At 46.5% G+C, this 17,807-nt stretch overlaps 1 protein-coding gene across 4 annotated transcripts; it reads left to right on the forward strand.

The window, feature by feature from the left end:
* Window positions 1-12,342: 12,342 nt before the first annotated feature.
* On the forward strand, window positions 12,343-15,851 carry LOC125510580 (uncharacterized). Of its 4 annotated transcripts, XR_015604635.1 has the most exons (4): window positions 12,343-13,026; window positions 13,289-14,802; window positions 15,209-15,463; window positions 15,559-15,851. XR_015604635.1 is itself a non-coding variant. In XM_048675799.2 (3 exons), the coding sequence occupies exons 1-3, from the start codon at window positions 12,775-12,777 to the stop codon at window positions 15,281-15,283; spliced, it is 522 nt and encodes a 173-aa protein (XP_048531756.1). In that variant the 5' UTR covers window positions 12,343-12,774; the 3' UTR covers window positions 15,284-15,851. The 4 variants fall into 4 exon arrangements, 1 of the variants encoding a protein (XP_048531756.1); XR_007284669.2 differs by having other exon boundaries at window positions 15,209-15,851; XR_007284670.2 differs by having other exon boundaries at window positions 13,297-14,802; window positions 15,209-15,851.
* Window positions 15,852-17,807: the final 1,956 nt, after the last annotated feature.

The raw sequence follows: 17,807 nt of genomic DNA on the forward strand, positions 1-17,807 counted from the left end.
AAACGTAGCATTGATTTTTACCTTGGTACCTGTAATATGAGTTTGTGGCCTTGTATGCAAAAATGGAGGGAGTATAATTTGAAAGTACATTCAGATACGAACCAAACGATACAATTTTTGGTGACATGCATTCACATTTTGCTTGTTAAATACAGTACGTGGTCAAACTTTGACCCAAAATACACGAAACAACAAAAAAATACTTCCAAGACCAGCGCCGCTCTTCCGCTCTTCTCCTCTTAAACCACCGTCGCTCCTCTCCTGTTCCAATCTAAATGCAGCACCGCTCCTCTCCTCTTCCATTTCAAAACCACCACCCCTCCTCTTCTGTTGCAGTCCAAAACCAGCGTCGCTCCTCTCCCGTTCTAATCCAAAACCAGCGCTGCTCCTCTCCTCTTCCATTCAAAAACCACCGCCGGCGAGTGAAGGTGATGTGGAGAAGTAGATCGATGGAGGAGTACAACCGATACGTGAGGATCGCAGACGGCGACCCTGTGAAGCTAGCTAGGATGTTGGAGATACAGTCTTGGTTTGACAACAAGGACCAACTAGCGGCGATGGCGACATCCATGGCCAAATATCTGCAACAGAGCGAAAAGGCGGTGATACTCCCGGAGGGAGTCGCGCCGGAGTACATAGAGCTGCTCCTCTGGGCCATGGAGCAAACAGATTCACCGAATCTGATCGTGAGGGAGCGGTGGTGGGAGTATCGATCCCAGATGGAGCATCCACCAGAGATTGAAGGATCGAGCATCTATAGGTGCCGTTTGTGAGGGTGTCCTGCCAGAGCGAGCCGGTGGAGTCTTCGTCGACCGAACCCAACTGCAAGAGGAGAAAAGCAGTTGGCCCGACGACGCTTCCCCGCCATCGTCTCCCTCGCCGTTCACATCGTCTCACGGGGCGGCTGTCTGCCACCGAGGAATAGGAGGGGGCTGCCCCCCCAGCCCAATAGTCGGGCAGGTTGTGAATTGTCAGGAGGAGCTTAGGGTTGTCAGTATTTGCAGGTTGTGAATTGTGTTTTGTGTTGTGTATTTTGAGAGTACTTTCATATATGAATGTCTTTTGAATTTCAGATTTGCAGTATTGAGCATATATAGTATTTTATGAATTTTAGAGATCTATTTTTAGCACTTAAAAAATGTAGTTTCATAGGAGTATAAAAGTGCAGACAATGTGATTCTCAGAGAAGAAATATCAAGTTTCAGTTTCAGATAAGAAACTGCAAGTTCAATTTCAGATAAGAAACTGCAACTTTCAGAGGCAGAGCATTTATATTAACACAGCCTTTTTCAAACAGGGTTAACATCATGTTGGAAGTTTTATTCATGGTCGAAAATGGAACTACCAGCCAGTTAACACCATGCTGATCAACATTCATGCATAGCACATCTTCATATGATGCACAGTCAAAATGCCCACGCAATGTCGAGTGTGCGAAACACATAGAAAACGAGGGACGAAGTTTTGGCAAGTGTTGGACGTGGTTTTGGGATGCCCCGTCTAGGCTTTCATTTTTAACATGCGCAGCCCACGACCTCGGATGGGAGGTCCATAGGCTTGTTTGTATTTTCTTAGGGCTTTCATGTATCGACCGGCCTATGGACCTCCCATCCGAGGTTTTATTTTTGGTAGCCCAATTTATGTATTTTTTTTTGAAGAAAACGTAGAGGCCTGTTTTATTTTTCTATATAAGAATAGGAACGCCAAGTCCAACTTATGTTTCCCTTCTAACTATATTATATATATTTAAATTATTTTATATGTTGACTGTTTAGTTCACATACTCCCTCCTTTTCGGTTTATAGGGCTTATCTCAAAATTTTAGTTTTTCCATTTTATAAGGCTCAATTTGGTTGTTTTCCATCACATGTTCAGATTCCAAGGTGCATTAAATCATTGCATGCAAGTATTAAGAGAAAATTGACCCATGCATGTACTTTATGCATGCATGCATTGCAATTTATGCATTGATAAACATAATTTTTTGAGGAAAACAAGTGCATTAATTAGGTTCTTTTGCAAACTACAAAAATTATTCCACCATTCATCATCTACCTTGGTTGGTGAGATTTTTGAATTGAGCCCTATAAACCGAAAAGGAGGGAGTAATTGGCAAATAGATCTCGCCGCCACCCCCGCCTCCTGACTCCGAGCGCGCCTGCCCCCCTCAGCAAGTCCGCTCGCGCGCCCCATGGAGTCGCCGGCCATATCCACGGGGGAATGGCTGGAAGACAGGCAGATGTACAAGATGCATCTCCCACATGTCTACAAAGCCTTCCCACGGATGCTCCAGCTGCTCGACTCCGTCGCGCCGCCGGTGCTGCGGGAGACTCGAGGGAGGAGATGGAGGGAGCGGGCGATGCGGATCCGTGACGACGCTCTCTCATAGACCTAGTGCACGTGCGAATGGAGGGAAGCAGAGGAGGAAGCTGCGAGGGAGGAAGCCGAGGAGGGACCGAATCCGTTCTCTCACTCGCGCAAGTATGCTCGGATGTGCAAGGATCATGTGGATTGGGAGCTGCTGAATCTAGCCCTGTGGATCTACTTCGAAGGAGATTTCTCGGAGAAGCATAGGATGCCCCACCCCAGTGAGCCGATGATTGTGTTCGTTCGATGGGCAAAAGGATAAGTGAATTCGGGAGATCCACGTCGTGCTGCGAGATGGGAATGCTTGACTTGACTCCTGCCCACCAGCACGCCACCGGAGCCGGAGCAGGTGGATCCCCTACCTTACCTCTCCCCCAAACCCGCAGAAGATTGAAATTAGGCTTGCAATCTGTTTCAATTGAGCTGTCTGGTGGTTATTTCTACTTCCTGAGAGACAACATCTGGCTGGAGGATGAGAAGGAACCAGGAACTCCGATGAATTTCCCCTATCACAATGGGGGGGAGCGCCGGTTGGGCAGTGGTACGGCCCATCTCCGCCCCAAATGGGGGCACAATCTGGGCAGGCTCCTGTAATTGCCCAAGATCAATCTGCTGGTGGTTCTGACTCTCAGATCAGCGGGAAATCTCAAGGCAAGAATCAACAAAAGAAGAGATAGGACATACAGAAAACTGCCCCTGCCCCTGCTTCGGGCCTTATGGCATACTCTGAGGTGATCTACTACAACTGTGGGGAACTAGGGCATCATTTGGATAAATGTGTCAAGCCCAAGAGTTATTTTATCTGCAAAATGGTTACCCATAAAAGTTGAGAATTGCCCTGTCAGAAGGAAAACCCACAGTTCTGCTACATAAGTTGGAAGTGCTGCTCTAGGATTATGTCCACCATTGACAGAATTTTCTGTGACACAGAATTAGATAGTTTCTTTCCCCTTTCTAGTTGTAGAGCTCTGCCCAGATGTGGTAGTGACCACACTCCTTTGCTCTCGGACTCTGATCTTAACCAAACTCCAAAGAGCTATAGTTTTAAATTTGAAAAGTGGTGGTTGCTTATAGAAGATTTTACTGAGCTAGTCAGGAAAATCTGGAATGAGCCTACTGGGAGCAGCTGCCCCCTAGAAAATTGGTAGATCAAAATTAGGAGATTTAGAAGAACTACCAAAGGGTGGAACTTCAATGAGGAAGCTAATCTTAGAAGATACAAAAGGCTTCTCCTCCTTGAATTTGATTCTCTAGATATTAAGGCAGAAATCACTGACCTCTCTGAGGCTGAGACTTATAGATTAAACTTTGTCCATGGAGAGCTCAAAAAAAATTTGGCTTCAAGAAGAAATCAAAGCCAAACAAAGGTCTATAGTTAGGAACATTAAGGAGGGTGATAGAAATACTGCTTACTTCCATGCAGTAGCTAACCAGAGGAGGAGGAAAACCCTCATTCACTTCCTTGATGGCCCTAATGGACCTATTACTAAGGTAGATGAGATGCTGAAAGTGGCTAGTGACTTCTACAAAGACCTGTTTAAGAAAGAAAACCCTTTTGGGTTCTCTCTACAAAACAATTTTTTCTCTGCTTCTGAAAAAGTCTCTCCTGCTAAAAATGAGCTGCTAGAAGCCCCTTTTTCAGAGACAGAGGTGAAGGAAGCCATTTTTAGCTCTTATCCTGATGGGGCTCCTCGTCCTGATGGGATTCCCTTCTTGTTTTACCAGCATTTTTGGGATTTGGTGAAAAATGATCTCTTAGATCTTTTTCAAGCCTTTCATAGAGGAGAGTTGGATCCAGCAACTTACTCATGGGGGGTCTGTTCGGGTCAAGTTAAATAACTGTGAAAGTGATTTTTTTCCTTGCTAGTAATGGCCCTAGGCAAGGTGACCCCATCTCCCCGCTTTTGTTTAATTTAGTAGTGGACGTTCTTACTAAAATGCTGAGCAAAGCTGCTGATCATAGTATGATTGCAGGGCTCTGTCCTGAGGTCTGCCCTGGTGGCATCATCTGCCTTCAATATGCAGATGATACCATCCTTTTCTTAGACAATGACTCCACACATGCTAGCAGTCTAAAAACTGTTCTAACCTGGTTTGAACAAGTCTCAGGCATGAGAATCAACTACTCTAAAAGTGAACTCATCCCTATCAACATGGATGATCAGGAGTTAGCTGACTTCCTCTCTATTCTAGTCTATAATAAAAGTAACTTCCCCATTAAGTACCTAGGTATCCCTCTTCACTATGATAAACTGAGGGGAGAGGATATCCAACCCTTCTGGATAAAATCATTAAAAGGATTGCTGGGTGGAGGGGCAAACTTCTCTCTTACAGAGGTAGATTGATCCTCATACAAGCTTGTTTGGCTAGCATTCTAGTGTATCTCCTCTCCTTCTTCAAGTTCCCTAAATGGGCAGTGAACCTCATCAATTCTCAGATGTCTCATTGCTTGTGGAATGATTTTGAGGGAAATAGGAAGCTACACCTTGCTAATTGGGCCCTAGCCTCTATGAAAAAAGATTTTGAAGGCCTAGGAATACCTAACCTCCAAGAAATTAACATCTGTCTTCTAGGGTCTTGGATTAAAAGATTCTATGAGGAAGACCTGAAACCCTGGAAGCTTCTTATTGCCCATAAATACCTAGGAAACAAACCTAATATTTTTGTCCCTTCCTCCAACCCTAAGACCTCTAGATTCTGGAAAGGATTAAAATCTATTATGCATGCTGTGAAATTTGGCTACAGATGGAACATAGGGGATGGGAGTAGAACCAGGTTCTGGGAGATACTAGGTTTGGCACATCCCCCCTAGCAGTCAAATTTTGGCCTATTTACTCTGTCCGCAATGAGCTTAACAAAAGTGTCAATGAAGTTTGGGATGGTCAATGCCTAAAACTCTCTTTTAGAAGGAAGTTTAGTGATAGTCTCATGGAACAATGGTTCCAGTTGGAGGAAATTGCCAAAAGCATTACCTTTACTGCCGAGCCGGATGCCCTGATTTGGCAGCTGGACAATAAGGGGAAGTATTCCTCGAGCTCCCTCTATCATGTTATCAATTTTAGAGGGTTTCAACCCGTGTTTATCCCTGCTGTCTGGAAATTGAGAGTTCCCTCTAAAATTCATATATTTCTCTGGCTTCTCTCCAAAAACAAATTGATGACTAGGGATAACCTTAGAAAGAGACACATCATCAAACCCCTTAATTGTGTTTACTGCTTGGAACAAGAGTCTTGTTCTTACCTATTTTTTGAATGTATAGTTGCTAAACATCTTCAGGCCCATATTGAGGAATATTTCTCTAATCAGATTGGCTCATCCTTCGAATCTGTCGCCAGATTCTGGATTGCTACCAAAAAATGCTCAGTTTTAAACATTGTTAGCTCAGTTGTCCTTTGGTTCCTCTGGAAATATAGAAATGCTATGATTTTCAGTAACACATCCTGGATTTCCATTCCATGGGTCTTGAGGTTGATCAGGAACATGGTGAGGAACTGGGCGATTCTTTCCTCCGGATTGGACAAGGACAAGTTGACGAGCTTCGTGGAAACCCTAACAAGATCCCTCCAGAAACCGTTGGCGATCACTTTGTGGCTGAACAAGGCTCGACCTGCTCTGGGGCTGGACCCGTGGGCTCGTCTCAAGGTCTCTGATGAAGATGATGGTCACCTGGCACCAAAAAAGAGGGACATCCACCATGCTACGCCTTCCAGCCCGGAGTCTCCGCTTGCTTACTGGTCGCCGCAGGCTGACACGGCCCCTCGGCTGAAGACCATGAAGGCTTCGTTGAACCCTCCTTGTGTCATTTGAGTGCTCTATCCGCTCTGCATTTGGCACCACTCGGGTGATTTGTGTTATTTATAGAACTTGTTCATCCACCCCCATAGTTTGTAGCTTTTCTACCTTTGCTTTCGAACTGCTCTTTGAGCTACTGTATCAGAATATGTTGTGGTTTCGTTCTCAGCAATGGAACCGGGGAGATGCTCCCTGTTTTTCTAAAAAAATTATTTTATATGTTATTATATATTATTTTTATTGTCATCATATATTTAACAGATACTTACATATGTAAGAAAACAATATCCCACATCTTATTAACTTATAAAAATAATTTCTTAATAAATAAAATCCTAGATTGTTTGGCACGAAAATCCTAGTGATTGTGTACAAAAGCTTGGTAAGATTTAAGGACGAATGTAATAATATCACTTATTATTTAAATATATTTATAACAAAATGCTTAGCCCCTTTTTATTTTTTGATAACATTGCTAGCCCAACCCAACATTATAATTAGAATCACCAGCAAAATCGTGTATTTAGAGGAAGTACAAATGGCCTGTAATTTTTTAGGAAATAAAATAAATGGGCCGCATAGACGCTACATTATTTGTTCACCCAACCCAGCTAATGGCTGTAGTTCAAAAAAAGATCAAATTGACTGTAAATTCTACCGCGCAAAAAAGACTGTAAATTCTGAAAAATGGGTTCAATACGTGCCACTTTTTTGGAGGCTGAAATGTGGGCCAATAGGTCGAAGCCAATGCTAGTCGTTGTCAATTTAGTCAACAAATGATTCTGACATGTTAGCCGTTGGATTTACATCCAACAATCGGCATCCATCTTCAATCTCTCGTCTTCTTCCTCCAGCGCCGCCAGGACCACCTCCCGCCTCCTGCTGCTAGCAGCTCTGCTTAGCACGCTTCGCTATGAAGCGCTACTCCACCGTTGGCCAGGCCATCCTTCCACCCCTCCACACCTCCTGTTCTTCTCCACCGACTGCCGAACCACACCGCACTAGAACCAGTTAAACCTCGTACACCTCTCTGTCTGCGACTCTACTCCCGCGTCTTCCCATCTCCGGCTCGTTGCTATCTGGGGCCTCGCCGTCGTCCACCACCTTGGACGCGCTCGGCGCGGCGTGGTCAACGTGGTCAACGAACGACACCATCGGAAGTAGACTGTGCGTGGAGAGGCTGATAGTTGGGTCCACGGCCGCACACAAGGAAATGCCTCCTTATTACGCGCAAAATAATGATTCCTCCACCTGACATCTGGGACCCACCAGAAGGGCCTCTGTATTTCGTGAAATAAAGTGCCCCCGCTGACATGTCGGACCCACCAGCTATCTTCGCACGCAAGGAAGTTCCTCCTTATTACGCACAAAAAAATGAATATTCCCCCTGCTAGCTGGAACCCAGCATAGTGGGAGGCTGACTTGTGGGCCTACCAAGTTGACGGGGACGGAGGGCTTTGTCAACTTAGTCAATATGAACGATTCTAGGTCCTGTTACCGTACGATGTTCATCCAACGGCCGTAGTGCTTCTTCAACCTCTGGTCTTCTTGCTCCAGCCGCCCAAACCAGCGCCAATCGTGCCGCGTGCTCCTGCCTCCCGTGGCCGGCTGTGATGCCGCGGAGGCCTCACCGCCCCTACTACTCCCACCGCTGGCCAGGCCATCCCTCTACTCACCCACACCCCCTGTTATTCTGTGGCGACAGCAGCCTCACACCGAAGCCGAAGCAGTGAACTCTCGTACTCCTCTTCACGTGGGCATCCACTACTGCGTCTTCCCCGACTCTGAGTCGTCCCCTTCCTAGTCCTCGCCATCGTCCACCGCCCTGGTGCTCTCGGCGTGGCGTGGTCAACGTGGTCAATGACCGACTTCCAACGAAAGAGTACTATACGTGGAGAGGCTGACAGCTTGGTCCACGGCAGCCGCAAGGAAGTGCCTCCTTATTACGCGGAAAATAATTATTCCTCCACCTGATAGCGGGGACCCACCGGACGGGCCACCAGTATTTTGCGAAAAAAAATCATTTCCCCCTGACTGCTAGGACCCAGCGGACGGGCCACCATATTTCGCGAAAAAAACGTTCCCCTCGCTGTCAGCTCGGACCCACCGGAAGTGCCTCCTTATTACGCACAAAAAAATGAATACTCCCCCAGCTAGCTGGGACCCACCTTGCTGGGAGGCTGACTTGTGGGCCTACTAAGTTGACGGGGACGAAGGGCTTTGTCAACTTAGTCAATATGAATGATTCTAGCTCCAGTGACCGTACGATGTCCATCCAACAGCCGTAGTGCTTCTTCAACCTCTGGTCTTCTTGCTCCAGCCGCCCAAAGCAACGCCGGTCGTGTCGCATGCTCCTGCCTCCCGTGGCCGGCTGTGCTACCACAGAGGCCTCACCGCCCCTACTATTCCCACCGCTGGCCAGGCCCTGCAGCGACGGCAGCCTCACACCGCAGCCGAACCAGTGAACCCTCGTAGTCCTCTCCGCGCGGGCTTCCACTGCCGCGTCGTCCCCTTCCTAGGCCTCGCCGTCGTCCACCGCCGTGGTGCTCTCTGCGTGGCGTGGTCAACGTGGTCAAGGAACGACTTCCATCGAAAGAGTACTGTACGTGGAGAGGCTGACAGCCGGGTCCACGGCCACATCCTGGTTTTTTTGTCATTTGCCAAGTAAGTCGCTTTGTCAGGCCTGTTGGGCTGCAAATCTTTCAAGATGAGGAGAGCTTTCAGTCGGCTGGCCAAGAAAATGGCCCACCAGTAATGAGAAATGGGTTGTACATTTATAAAACACATTAAATCGGCAATTAGTTTCAAATATCTTTTTTTCATTTCAATATTTTAAATTACATTAATTTTTATGCGTGGAGAATCTTTTGGATTTTATATTGATATACATTTATTTTTAAAATCAGTTTGAATGTGAGTTGAAATTTCGGGATTAAAAATAGTTCGGACCGCATCGAAATATGCAAAATTTCGTATAATTTTTTAACCGTTGCCACAATATGGGCTGTAATGCTAACAAAAAGAATATGGGCTCCAAAAAAACCGTAAGAATTAGCAAATGGGCTGTAAATTATTAGAAATAATGGCAGATGGGTTGTATGCTATTTTCCACAGATTTGAGGCTTTCCAAAAAAAAGGTTGACGCACAAGCACTGACTGTTGGATGTCCATCCAATGGCCGTCGTGCTTCTTCAATCTCTGCTCTTCCTGCTCCAGCCGCTCAAACAAGCGTCGGCGAGACTGCCTGCTCTCTCCTCCTCGCGGCCGGCTGTGCTGCCGCGCAGGCCTCACCGCCTGACCGTACTCCCATCGCTGGCCTAGCCATCCCTCTACTCACCCACACCTGCTGTTATTCTCCGGCGATGGCAAACGAACCAGTAAACCCTCGTACAGTCGTACTCCCCTCCGCGTGGGAAACAACTACCGAGTCTTCCCTGCCTCCGTGTTGTCCCCTTCCTAGGCCTCGCCGTCGTCCACCGCCCTGGTGCTCTCGACGCGGCGTGGTCAACATGGTCAAGGAACGACTTCCATCGGACGTGGACTGTATGTGGAGAGGCTGACAGCTGGGTCCACGGCCGCAGCAAGGAAGTGCCTCCTTATTATGCGGAAAATAATGATTCCTCCACTTGACAGCTGGGACCCACTGGACGGGCCACTGTATTTCGCGAAAAAATGTTTCCCCCTGACTGTTGGGACCCACCAGCTACATCTTCGCATGCAAGGAAGTGCGTCCAGGCAAAAAAAAACGATTCGCCCCCTGACTGCTGGGACCGACCAGCTACATCTTCACAGGCAATGAAGTGCCTGACAGTCGGGCCCCACCTGGTCGAAGCGTACGTAGCGTTGTCAATCTAGTCGCGAACGTGTACGTACATACTGGTCGATGTAGAGGCGCGCACGTGTCGTAGTAGAGGCGCGCACGTGTCGTAGTAGAGGCGCGCACGTGTCGTAGTAGAGGCGCGCACGTAGCATTTACACGTACGTACAGCGGCCAGGGTGCAAGAAAGAAAATACGGCCACGTATGTGTACATACGGGTGGGGTCTCGAACGCCTACTCGCGCATACGTACGGCCAGGGCTCGTGTACATGGCTGGGTCAGAACAGAGAAACATCATCGTCGTCGTGTTCATGGGGAGGCAACGGAATGCGTCGTGTTCATGGGGAGGCAATGGAATGCGTCGTGTTCATCGAGAGGGCTTGAACAGAACAGGCGATGAAAACGAGGCCTGGCGTACCGCAGAACGGAGGAAACGACCTTGTGTTCGACCGGCCACGTTTGAAACGGGATCCTGTTCATTGGGAGGGGTCTGGCATACCGCAAAACGGAGGAAACGGACCTCCTACGACCGAAACAGGGGTCCTGTTGATCGGGAGGGGTGTGGCGTACCGCAAAACGAAGGAAACGGATTTGTGTTGGAGCGCTACGGTCGAAATGGGGGTCTTGTTCATCGGGAGGGGTGTGGCGTATCGCAAAACGGGACTCCATGGGATACTGTTCATCTCCACCGTCGACCTCCTCTAGCCTCCACGGGCTCATGTTCATCCAGCCTCCACGGGCTCCTGTTCATCCAGCCTCCACGGGCTCCTGTTCATCCAGCCTCCACCGCACGCTACTCCACCGGCTACTGTTCAACTACCCCTCCACCGTCTATTGTTCATCCAGCCCTCCACACCACGGGGTCCTATTCAACCACCCCTCCACTGGCACCCCTCCACCGTCTATTATTCATCCATCCCTCCACACCACGGGGACCTATTCAACCACCCCTCCACCGTCTACTATTCATCCTGCCCTCCACATCACGGGGTCCTGTTCATCCACCCCTCCACGGGCACCCCTCCACCGTCTACTGTTTATCCAGCCCTCCACCACACCACGGGGTCATGTTCATCCTGAGGCAACGCCACCGCTCACTGTTCATCCACCCCCCCGCAACACTCACTATTCATCCCATCGATCGGCTTCAGTTAGCAGTAGTAGCGAAGGAATCGCTCGATCGGGTTCAGTTAACAGCCATCGATCGATCACTCGAATTCAGTAACGCATAGCCTGCAGTGCAATCGCTCGGGTTCAGTTAGAGCCCAATGCCTTGCTTGGGTTCAGTTAGAGCCAACGCCTCGCACACACGCGCATACGTGTACGAGAGAAACGCGCATCGCTCGGCCCCCGACCTCCCACCGTAACCGGGAACTCCCTGAAATTTTCCTCCCCCTCGCTTCTACCACGGTTTTTTTCGTCATGGATGGCCCAAAGAATGTCATGCAGCTGCGTCTCCGGCCCGCCCAGGACGAAAAGCCCATTTTCTGTCATGATTTTTTGTCATAGAAGTAGGAGCCCACCACATCTATAATGATACCGGGTTTTGTCACAATTATCGTCATAGAAGTGTCATGTGTATGACAGAAAAAAATTTCGTTCGGCCCAAAATGTCACGGATGTGTCTTTTTTTGTAGTGCATGTTGGCACGCAAGGTAAACCATTATAAGCTCCTAACTAATCAAGCATGGCACAAGAAACTATGATCTCTAGTTGTCATTGCAAACATGTTTATTCATAATAGGCTGAATCAGGAATGATGAACAAATCATATTTACAAAAACAAGAGAGGTCGAGTTCATACCAGCTTTTCTCATCTCAGTCGGTCTATCATATATCGTCATAATTGTCTTTCACTTGCACGACCGAACGATGTGGATAATAATAATAGTGCACGTGCATTGGACTAAGTTGGAATCTGCAAGCATTCGATAAACAGGAGAAGATAAGGCAATATGGGCTCTTTTGTCAGATCAACAATAATGCATATAAGAGCCACTTCAACAATTTAATCATAGTCTTCTCCTATCGACCCCCAAAGAAAAGAAAAGAAATAAAACTATTTACACGGGAAAGCTCCCAACAAGCAAAAGAAGAACATGAAATCTTTTTGGGTTTTCTTTTTAATTACTACTACAAGCATGGAAATTAAAACTAGCTAAAAGCTACAACTAATTTTTTTGGTTTTTCTTAATGTTTATTAAGCACACAAGAAGAAACCATAAAAAGGAAAATATCTCCCTAATAATAAAGCACGGATTGAGTCTTCGGGTTCACCGTCACGGCCTTTTTACACAAAGCCCCCTGAAGTTTTGGATAATTAACCCGAGCTGCAGATCTAAGTTAGTAATAAAGTAAAAAAACGATTCGATTGTTCACGGGACATGGAGGTTGCTTCGCCACGGGGGATCCAATTTCTCGCTTCGCCACCCCCAGTCTCCACTTGCCCCAATCTTCAGGCCGTCGTCCCCAACCCACCAGGTGATCGGGGTCGACTTCGTCGCCGGCGACGGCGCCCTCGCGTTCGGCTCCGGCGTCAGGGACCTGAACATGTTAGGGCCGTTCGAGCTGGCCCTCCTCCCGCTCCTCGCGCTGCTCTTCCCCTCCCCGCCCCCGCCAGTGCCGCCTCGCTGTGCCCGCTCGCGGCGACCTCCAACGCCTCCTCCCACACCTACGCCCGCCCCGTATCCCACCTTCTTCGACGATGTCGTCGACAAGTATGGCTGGGACACCGACGCCGAGGTCCAGGTCTGGCTAATCGACGCCGAGGGCGCGCTCGTCGGCGTCGTGCAACGCTATGAGTTCCACGCCCGCGCGAATGGCGCCGCAGTCGCGCTGGTGCGGGCCAACCGACGGGGCCGTCGATTGGGGCCGCTCCGACGCCCCCACGGTGGAGGAGGTGGTCGGGCCCGACGGGGTCGACTTTGTCGCCGGCGATGACGCCCTGGCGTTCGGCTCCGGGGTCACGGACCTAAACATGGCAGGGCCGTTGGAGCTGGTGGTCTCCAATGGCGCTGGCGAGGGCCTCGCAGAGCTCGAGTTGCTGTCGGTGAGTGTTGTTTGACTTTTAGCTTTGCTATTGCTTCAGATTTTTGCTTCTAGTTGCTTGCTATTCTGTTGAAGTTGTGTCACATTTGAGATGAAGCAGTTGCTACCATTGGTGAATGGTCTAGCTGCTGCATACCCCTTTTGTGTTTGTGACTTTGAATTTATTGTGGTTGTTGTAGTGTCTCCTCACTATTTAGTACAGATATATCTGGTTTAATTTTTGTTTTGTGTACATTGTATCGATTGGAACTATTTTCTCCTAGATTTGCAGGTAAATTTGTAAGGATATGCAACAAAATTGGACACCAACACCTTCAGTGTGTGAGGTGCGCGTGGATGACTGATATGTGTGAAGTGCGTGAGGATAGCTTTATTCACATTCTTCCAATTTCGAGAGAGGAAGATAACTCAGTAGTACTGCCAATTTTGGCACGCAATGTTCGTTTTTCAGATTCATCATGATTGGTAATGTTGTTTAGTACTGTAAACTTTGTCATGGTTCAATAAATAGGCAGTTAATTTTGTTGTTAGAAAGGAAAAGCAGTGCTACAATAGCACGGTTGATTTTGGTTGCTAGAAGGAAAAGTAGTGCGACAAATTTTAGAACTAGGATGTTGTTTTTCCAATTCAGTCAAGTATTGCTTATTTGCATTGTACAATCACAATTCTAAGCTTAGGCTTCTTTTAGTTGTGTAGCATTGTAGAACTGGGTCCGTTTTTCCTAGCAGATCAACACATTTGGTCGGATTTAGCTTATTTGATAATGAGCAAACAATAAATGGTGTGAATATATGCGGAGTCGATGGAAAACATTGAAGCCAGTAGTTGTATACCTATTTCGAAAATCAGAATTGGTTAGTAACATTCTACATCATGGTATTACGGTTTACAGTACTAAGCTTGATGCTTTGTATGGTTCTTTAATACTAAGATTAATAGTGACGTTGCTGCTTGAGTTACTTTGGATTTAACCTTGTTATGCCAATGACATATATAGGTTTCTCGGTTTGCTGCGCTGCTCTTCACAGTCGTGCAGCTGGCCATCGCCGCTAGGGATTTGTCGTCCAAGGCAGTCAATCCTTTCCTGTAAACTTTCAGATAGAAATCCTCATTTTCTCTCATGTTACTTTAGGAAACTTTGCTCTGTCATGTAGCACTCAGTTTTTTAAAAACATACTATATATGTAGCCCTCATCAACGTTGTGCTGGGCCATGAGTGGGCTTCCTCGATTAGCGAAAAAGAGGTGTTGATGTGGGGGATAAGTTTACAGTCAATTGAGTTTGCTTATGATTGGGCTTGAAAAAAAGGGTTCGTTTGTTTAATATAGTCTGGCCTTGCTCCCTTTACATATAAACCCATGAGTTTATATATGTCCTCGAGTTACACGGAGTATCAACAAGCCTCATCGGGAACCAACGGGCAGAGGCTGAGGACTGGATAACGAAGGAATGGAAATGGTGGGCTAATTAAATGGAATTCGTGAAATGCATGATTTAAGAAGTTGGTTGCATGGAAATTATATATGTAAGAAATTATGCTTGATTACTGCTGAATGGCTCTCTCGGCAACATGGGCCGGCAGATCTCATCACCATGCCGCAGCCAAGATGGGGCTGGGAGGGAATTACTGAAAGAATGTCCCAAACACAAAATTCTAGATTCTCTACTGAAGGCATATAGGTACACACAGATCTTAGTTGGAAGACCATCCGCCATCGTCTCCGCCGACTATTTGCCGGAAGACCATCAGTCGTCACCTAGACCTACTTCGCCGCAGGTATCTTTTTTCTTTGTGCAAATTATGATGGAGCTATGTCTGATTTACAGTTTTTACAACTAGAGTTTACTGATGGTTAAACTAGCAATTTAAATTGATGTGAGCAAGTATTTAACACAATTGGTCTGTTGGCATAGGCTCAAGCAAGCACCTCTTCGATCTGTATTGTTGCCATTTTGTTTCCTTTGTCAAACTAGCTGCAACAATAATGTTTTTTGCTGTACAATATGGGCATAGAGCCATTTGATACAATAATGTTGTCAATTGATTCCTGTTGTAGTGCTTCTTGCTGTATGGGTTGGTATAGCTGATTCGTTAATGTGTTCACTTAATTGATTCCTGTCGCAGTACTCATTGATTCCTGCCGTAGTACTCACTGAATCTTGACCTACGTCTTATTATATAGCCCATTCATTCGTCACCTGCCATAGAGCATAGTGCTCCTTGCTGTACGGCAGACCTGGTGACCCCACCTGGATAGTGCTACAGATTTGCTTAGTGGGCAGGAATACCTGGTCAGCCTTTCGTAACTTCTATTTCTATTACTGCATCATAATAGTTTTTACATGGAGCTGACTGTTATATCTTCTTTTTCACCGGGAGTACTACTTCTTCTTTAAGGGCGTATTTCGGAGGGGAGCATACACATTGCCTTGATTGAGTTGAGTTTCGTGTTCTGCATTACTGTTATAAGTTACCAGCAGCAAAGAAAGAGAGTCATGTACTAATATCTGATAAGGTAGTCTGCTCTTGCAGATCATCTGGTTGATCATTTTCCCATACAAGTGTTACTAAACTCTACTAAGTTCTATAACGACACAAGATTAACTTGTTACAGGACAAGTGTACCGAGTAATAGCAGCAAAGAAAGAGAGTCATGTACTAATATCTGATAAGGTAGTCTGCTCTTGCAGATCATCTGGTTGATCATTTTCCCATACAAGTGTTACTACACTCTACATTTGCGTAGAGTAATAACACAAGATTAACTTGTTACAGGACAAGTGTACAGAGTAATGAGTATGCACAGAAAATTTGTTTCTTCGTCATTTATATTCTACTTAGAATATACTCCCTACGTCTCATAATATAAGATCGTTTTTGACATTAGTGCAGTGTTAAAAATGCTCTTATATAATGGGACCGAGGGAGTAACTCACAAGGTATGAACATAATTACTGTTTTTGTCATGTCAATGTATCCATGGTTGACAAGCTATCTTGGTGACATCATTATGTCTCGTGGATGAGATAAAAAGAAGAAATATATATTCTTGGAGCATGCATCATATGAGTGGGTGCAAGCTAATGTGTTCCTGTTTTTTTTATGAAAACGGTAACTTTTATTAAAAATAAGGAATTTTCTGCGTTTTCAGAAAAGCAAAAGAAAAACGATTGACAATCTATTCTATGCAAAACTACTGTTCCATCCGATGAAGAATGGTATGTTGGCTTCTTCACGTCCGATCTTCATGCTAAAAAAACACTAATCTTTTTTTTGCGAAAAAGCTTCTAATCTATTCATATTCAATCATGGCAGTACAATGAACACCAGAAATAAAAATTATATCTAGATCTGTAGACCACCTAGCGACGACTACAAGCATTGAAGCGAGTCGAAGGCGCGCCGCCGTCATCATCCCTCCATCGCCGGAGTCGGGCACTACTTGTTGTAGTAGATAGTCGGGAAGTCGTCGTGCTAAGGCCCCATAGGACCAGCGCACCAGAACAGCAACCGCTGCCGATGAAGAATAACGTAGGTTGGAAGGATTCAACCCGAAGACACACGAACATAGACGAACAACAACGAGATCCGAGCAAATCCACCAAAGATAGATCCGCCGGAGACACACCTCCACACGCGCACCAACGATGCTAGATGCACCGCCGGAACGGGGCTAGGCGGGGAGTCCTTTATTCCATCTTCAGGTAGCCGCCGCCGTCTCGCCTTCCTAAGCATGACACAAACCCTAACAAGACAGGAAAAAACGACTGAAAACGGAGCCCTCCTGCTGGCCCTTGGCAGGATCCACCGCGCCCCCATGGCCCTAGGGCCACCAGAGACGAGACGGACCTGCGGCGGCGCCAGCGAGAGGCAGAAACCCTAGCTTTCTTTCTTGGAGGAGGAGGAGCGACTTCATGTTTGGGAGATAAAAAAACACTAATCAGTTTAACCTTATTATTGATGTTTATTAAAATTGGACATTAAAAATGATGCATAATGGCACATGAAGTAGGTTGTGCCTCTTTTTCGCCCGGTGCAACGCATGGGCATTTGTACTAGTTACAATGAAAAAGTATGAGCACTAACATCTAGCAATGAGTGTGTGAACATGAATGTAATGTCGGTGAGAAATACGTACTCCCCCAAGCTTAGGCTTTTGGCCTAAGTTGGTCTGTGGCCACGGCTGGCCTGGCGGATATCCATAGTTGTAGCTGGGGTCGTACTGAGATGCAGCGGCTATCACCTCCCGAGCTGCAGCGTGGCGACGAGCGGCCTCCGCCTTCCTCTCGTACTCATCTGCCTCCTCTTTGGTAATAACATATCTTCCTTTTGCTTGATAATCAAAGAAGGCAGGAGCAGGGAGAGTAATACGGACAGCACGACGTCTGTCAAAGATTAAGCGATACTGGAGAGGTGATTCATTCCTCTCGACAAACTGGTGGTGAACTATAGCATTAAAGTCTAGGTAAGAAGGAGGCAATTCAATATCATCATTACATATGGTTACACCAAGAAAATCAGCTAAGCGGGTTGCATAAATTCCACCAAAGAAATCTCCATTAAATCTATTAAGATGCAACCTACGTGCAACAATGGCTCCCAAATTATAAGATTTATCTCCTAACACAACACTCCTAAGAATACTGAGGTCAGGGACACACATGTGACATGCCTCATCTTTACCATTAATGCATCTGCCTATGAAGTGAGCAAAATAATGTATAGCAGAAAAGTGAATGCTCCATATGATAGCTTGTGTTATATCTCTAGATTCCCCCACG

Source organism: Triticum urartu, chromosome 5A (genome assembly GCF_056163025.1).
Source record: "Triticum urartu cultivar PI428250 chromosome 5A, HENAU_Tu73, whole genome shotgun sequence".
NCBI lineage: Eukaryota > Viridiplantae > Streptophyta > Magnoliopsida > Poales > Poaceae > Triticum > Triticum urartu.

Coding starts and splice junctions, on each gene's coding strand:
- LOC125510580 (XM_048675799.2), top strand. CDS start 12,775: ATGAGTTCCACGCCCGCGCGAATGGCGCCGCAGTCGCGCTGGTGCGGG. Junction 13,027..14,607: donor CAGAGCTCGAGTTGCTGTCG/GTGAGTGTTGTT, acceptor ATGGGCCGGCAG/ATCTCATCACCATGCCGCAG. Junction 14,803..15,208: donor CTAGACCTACTTCGCCGCAG/GTATCTTTTTTC, acceptor CTTATTATATAG/CCCATTCATTCGTCACCTGC.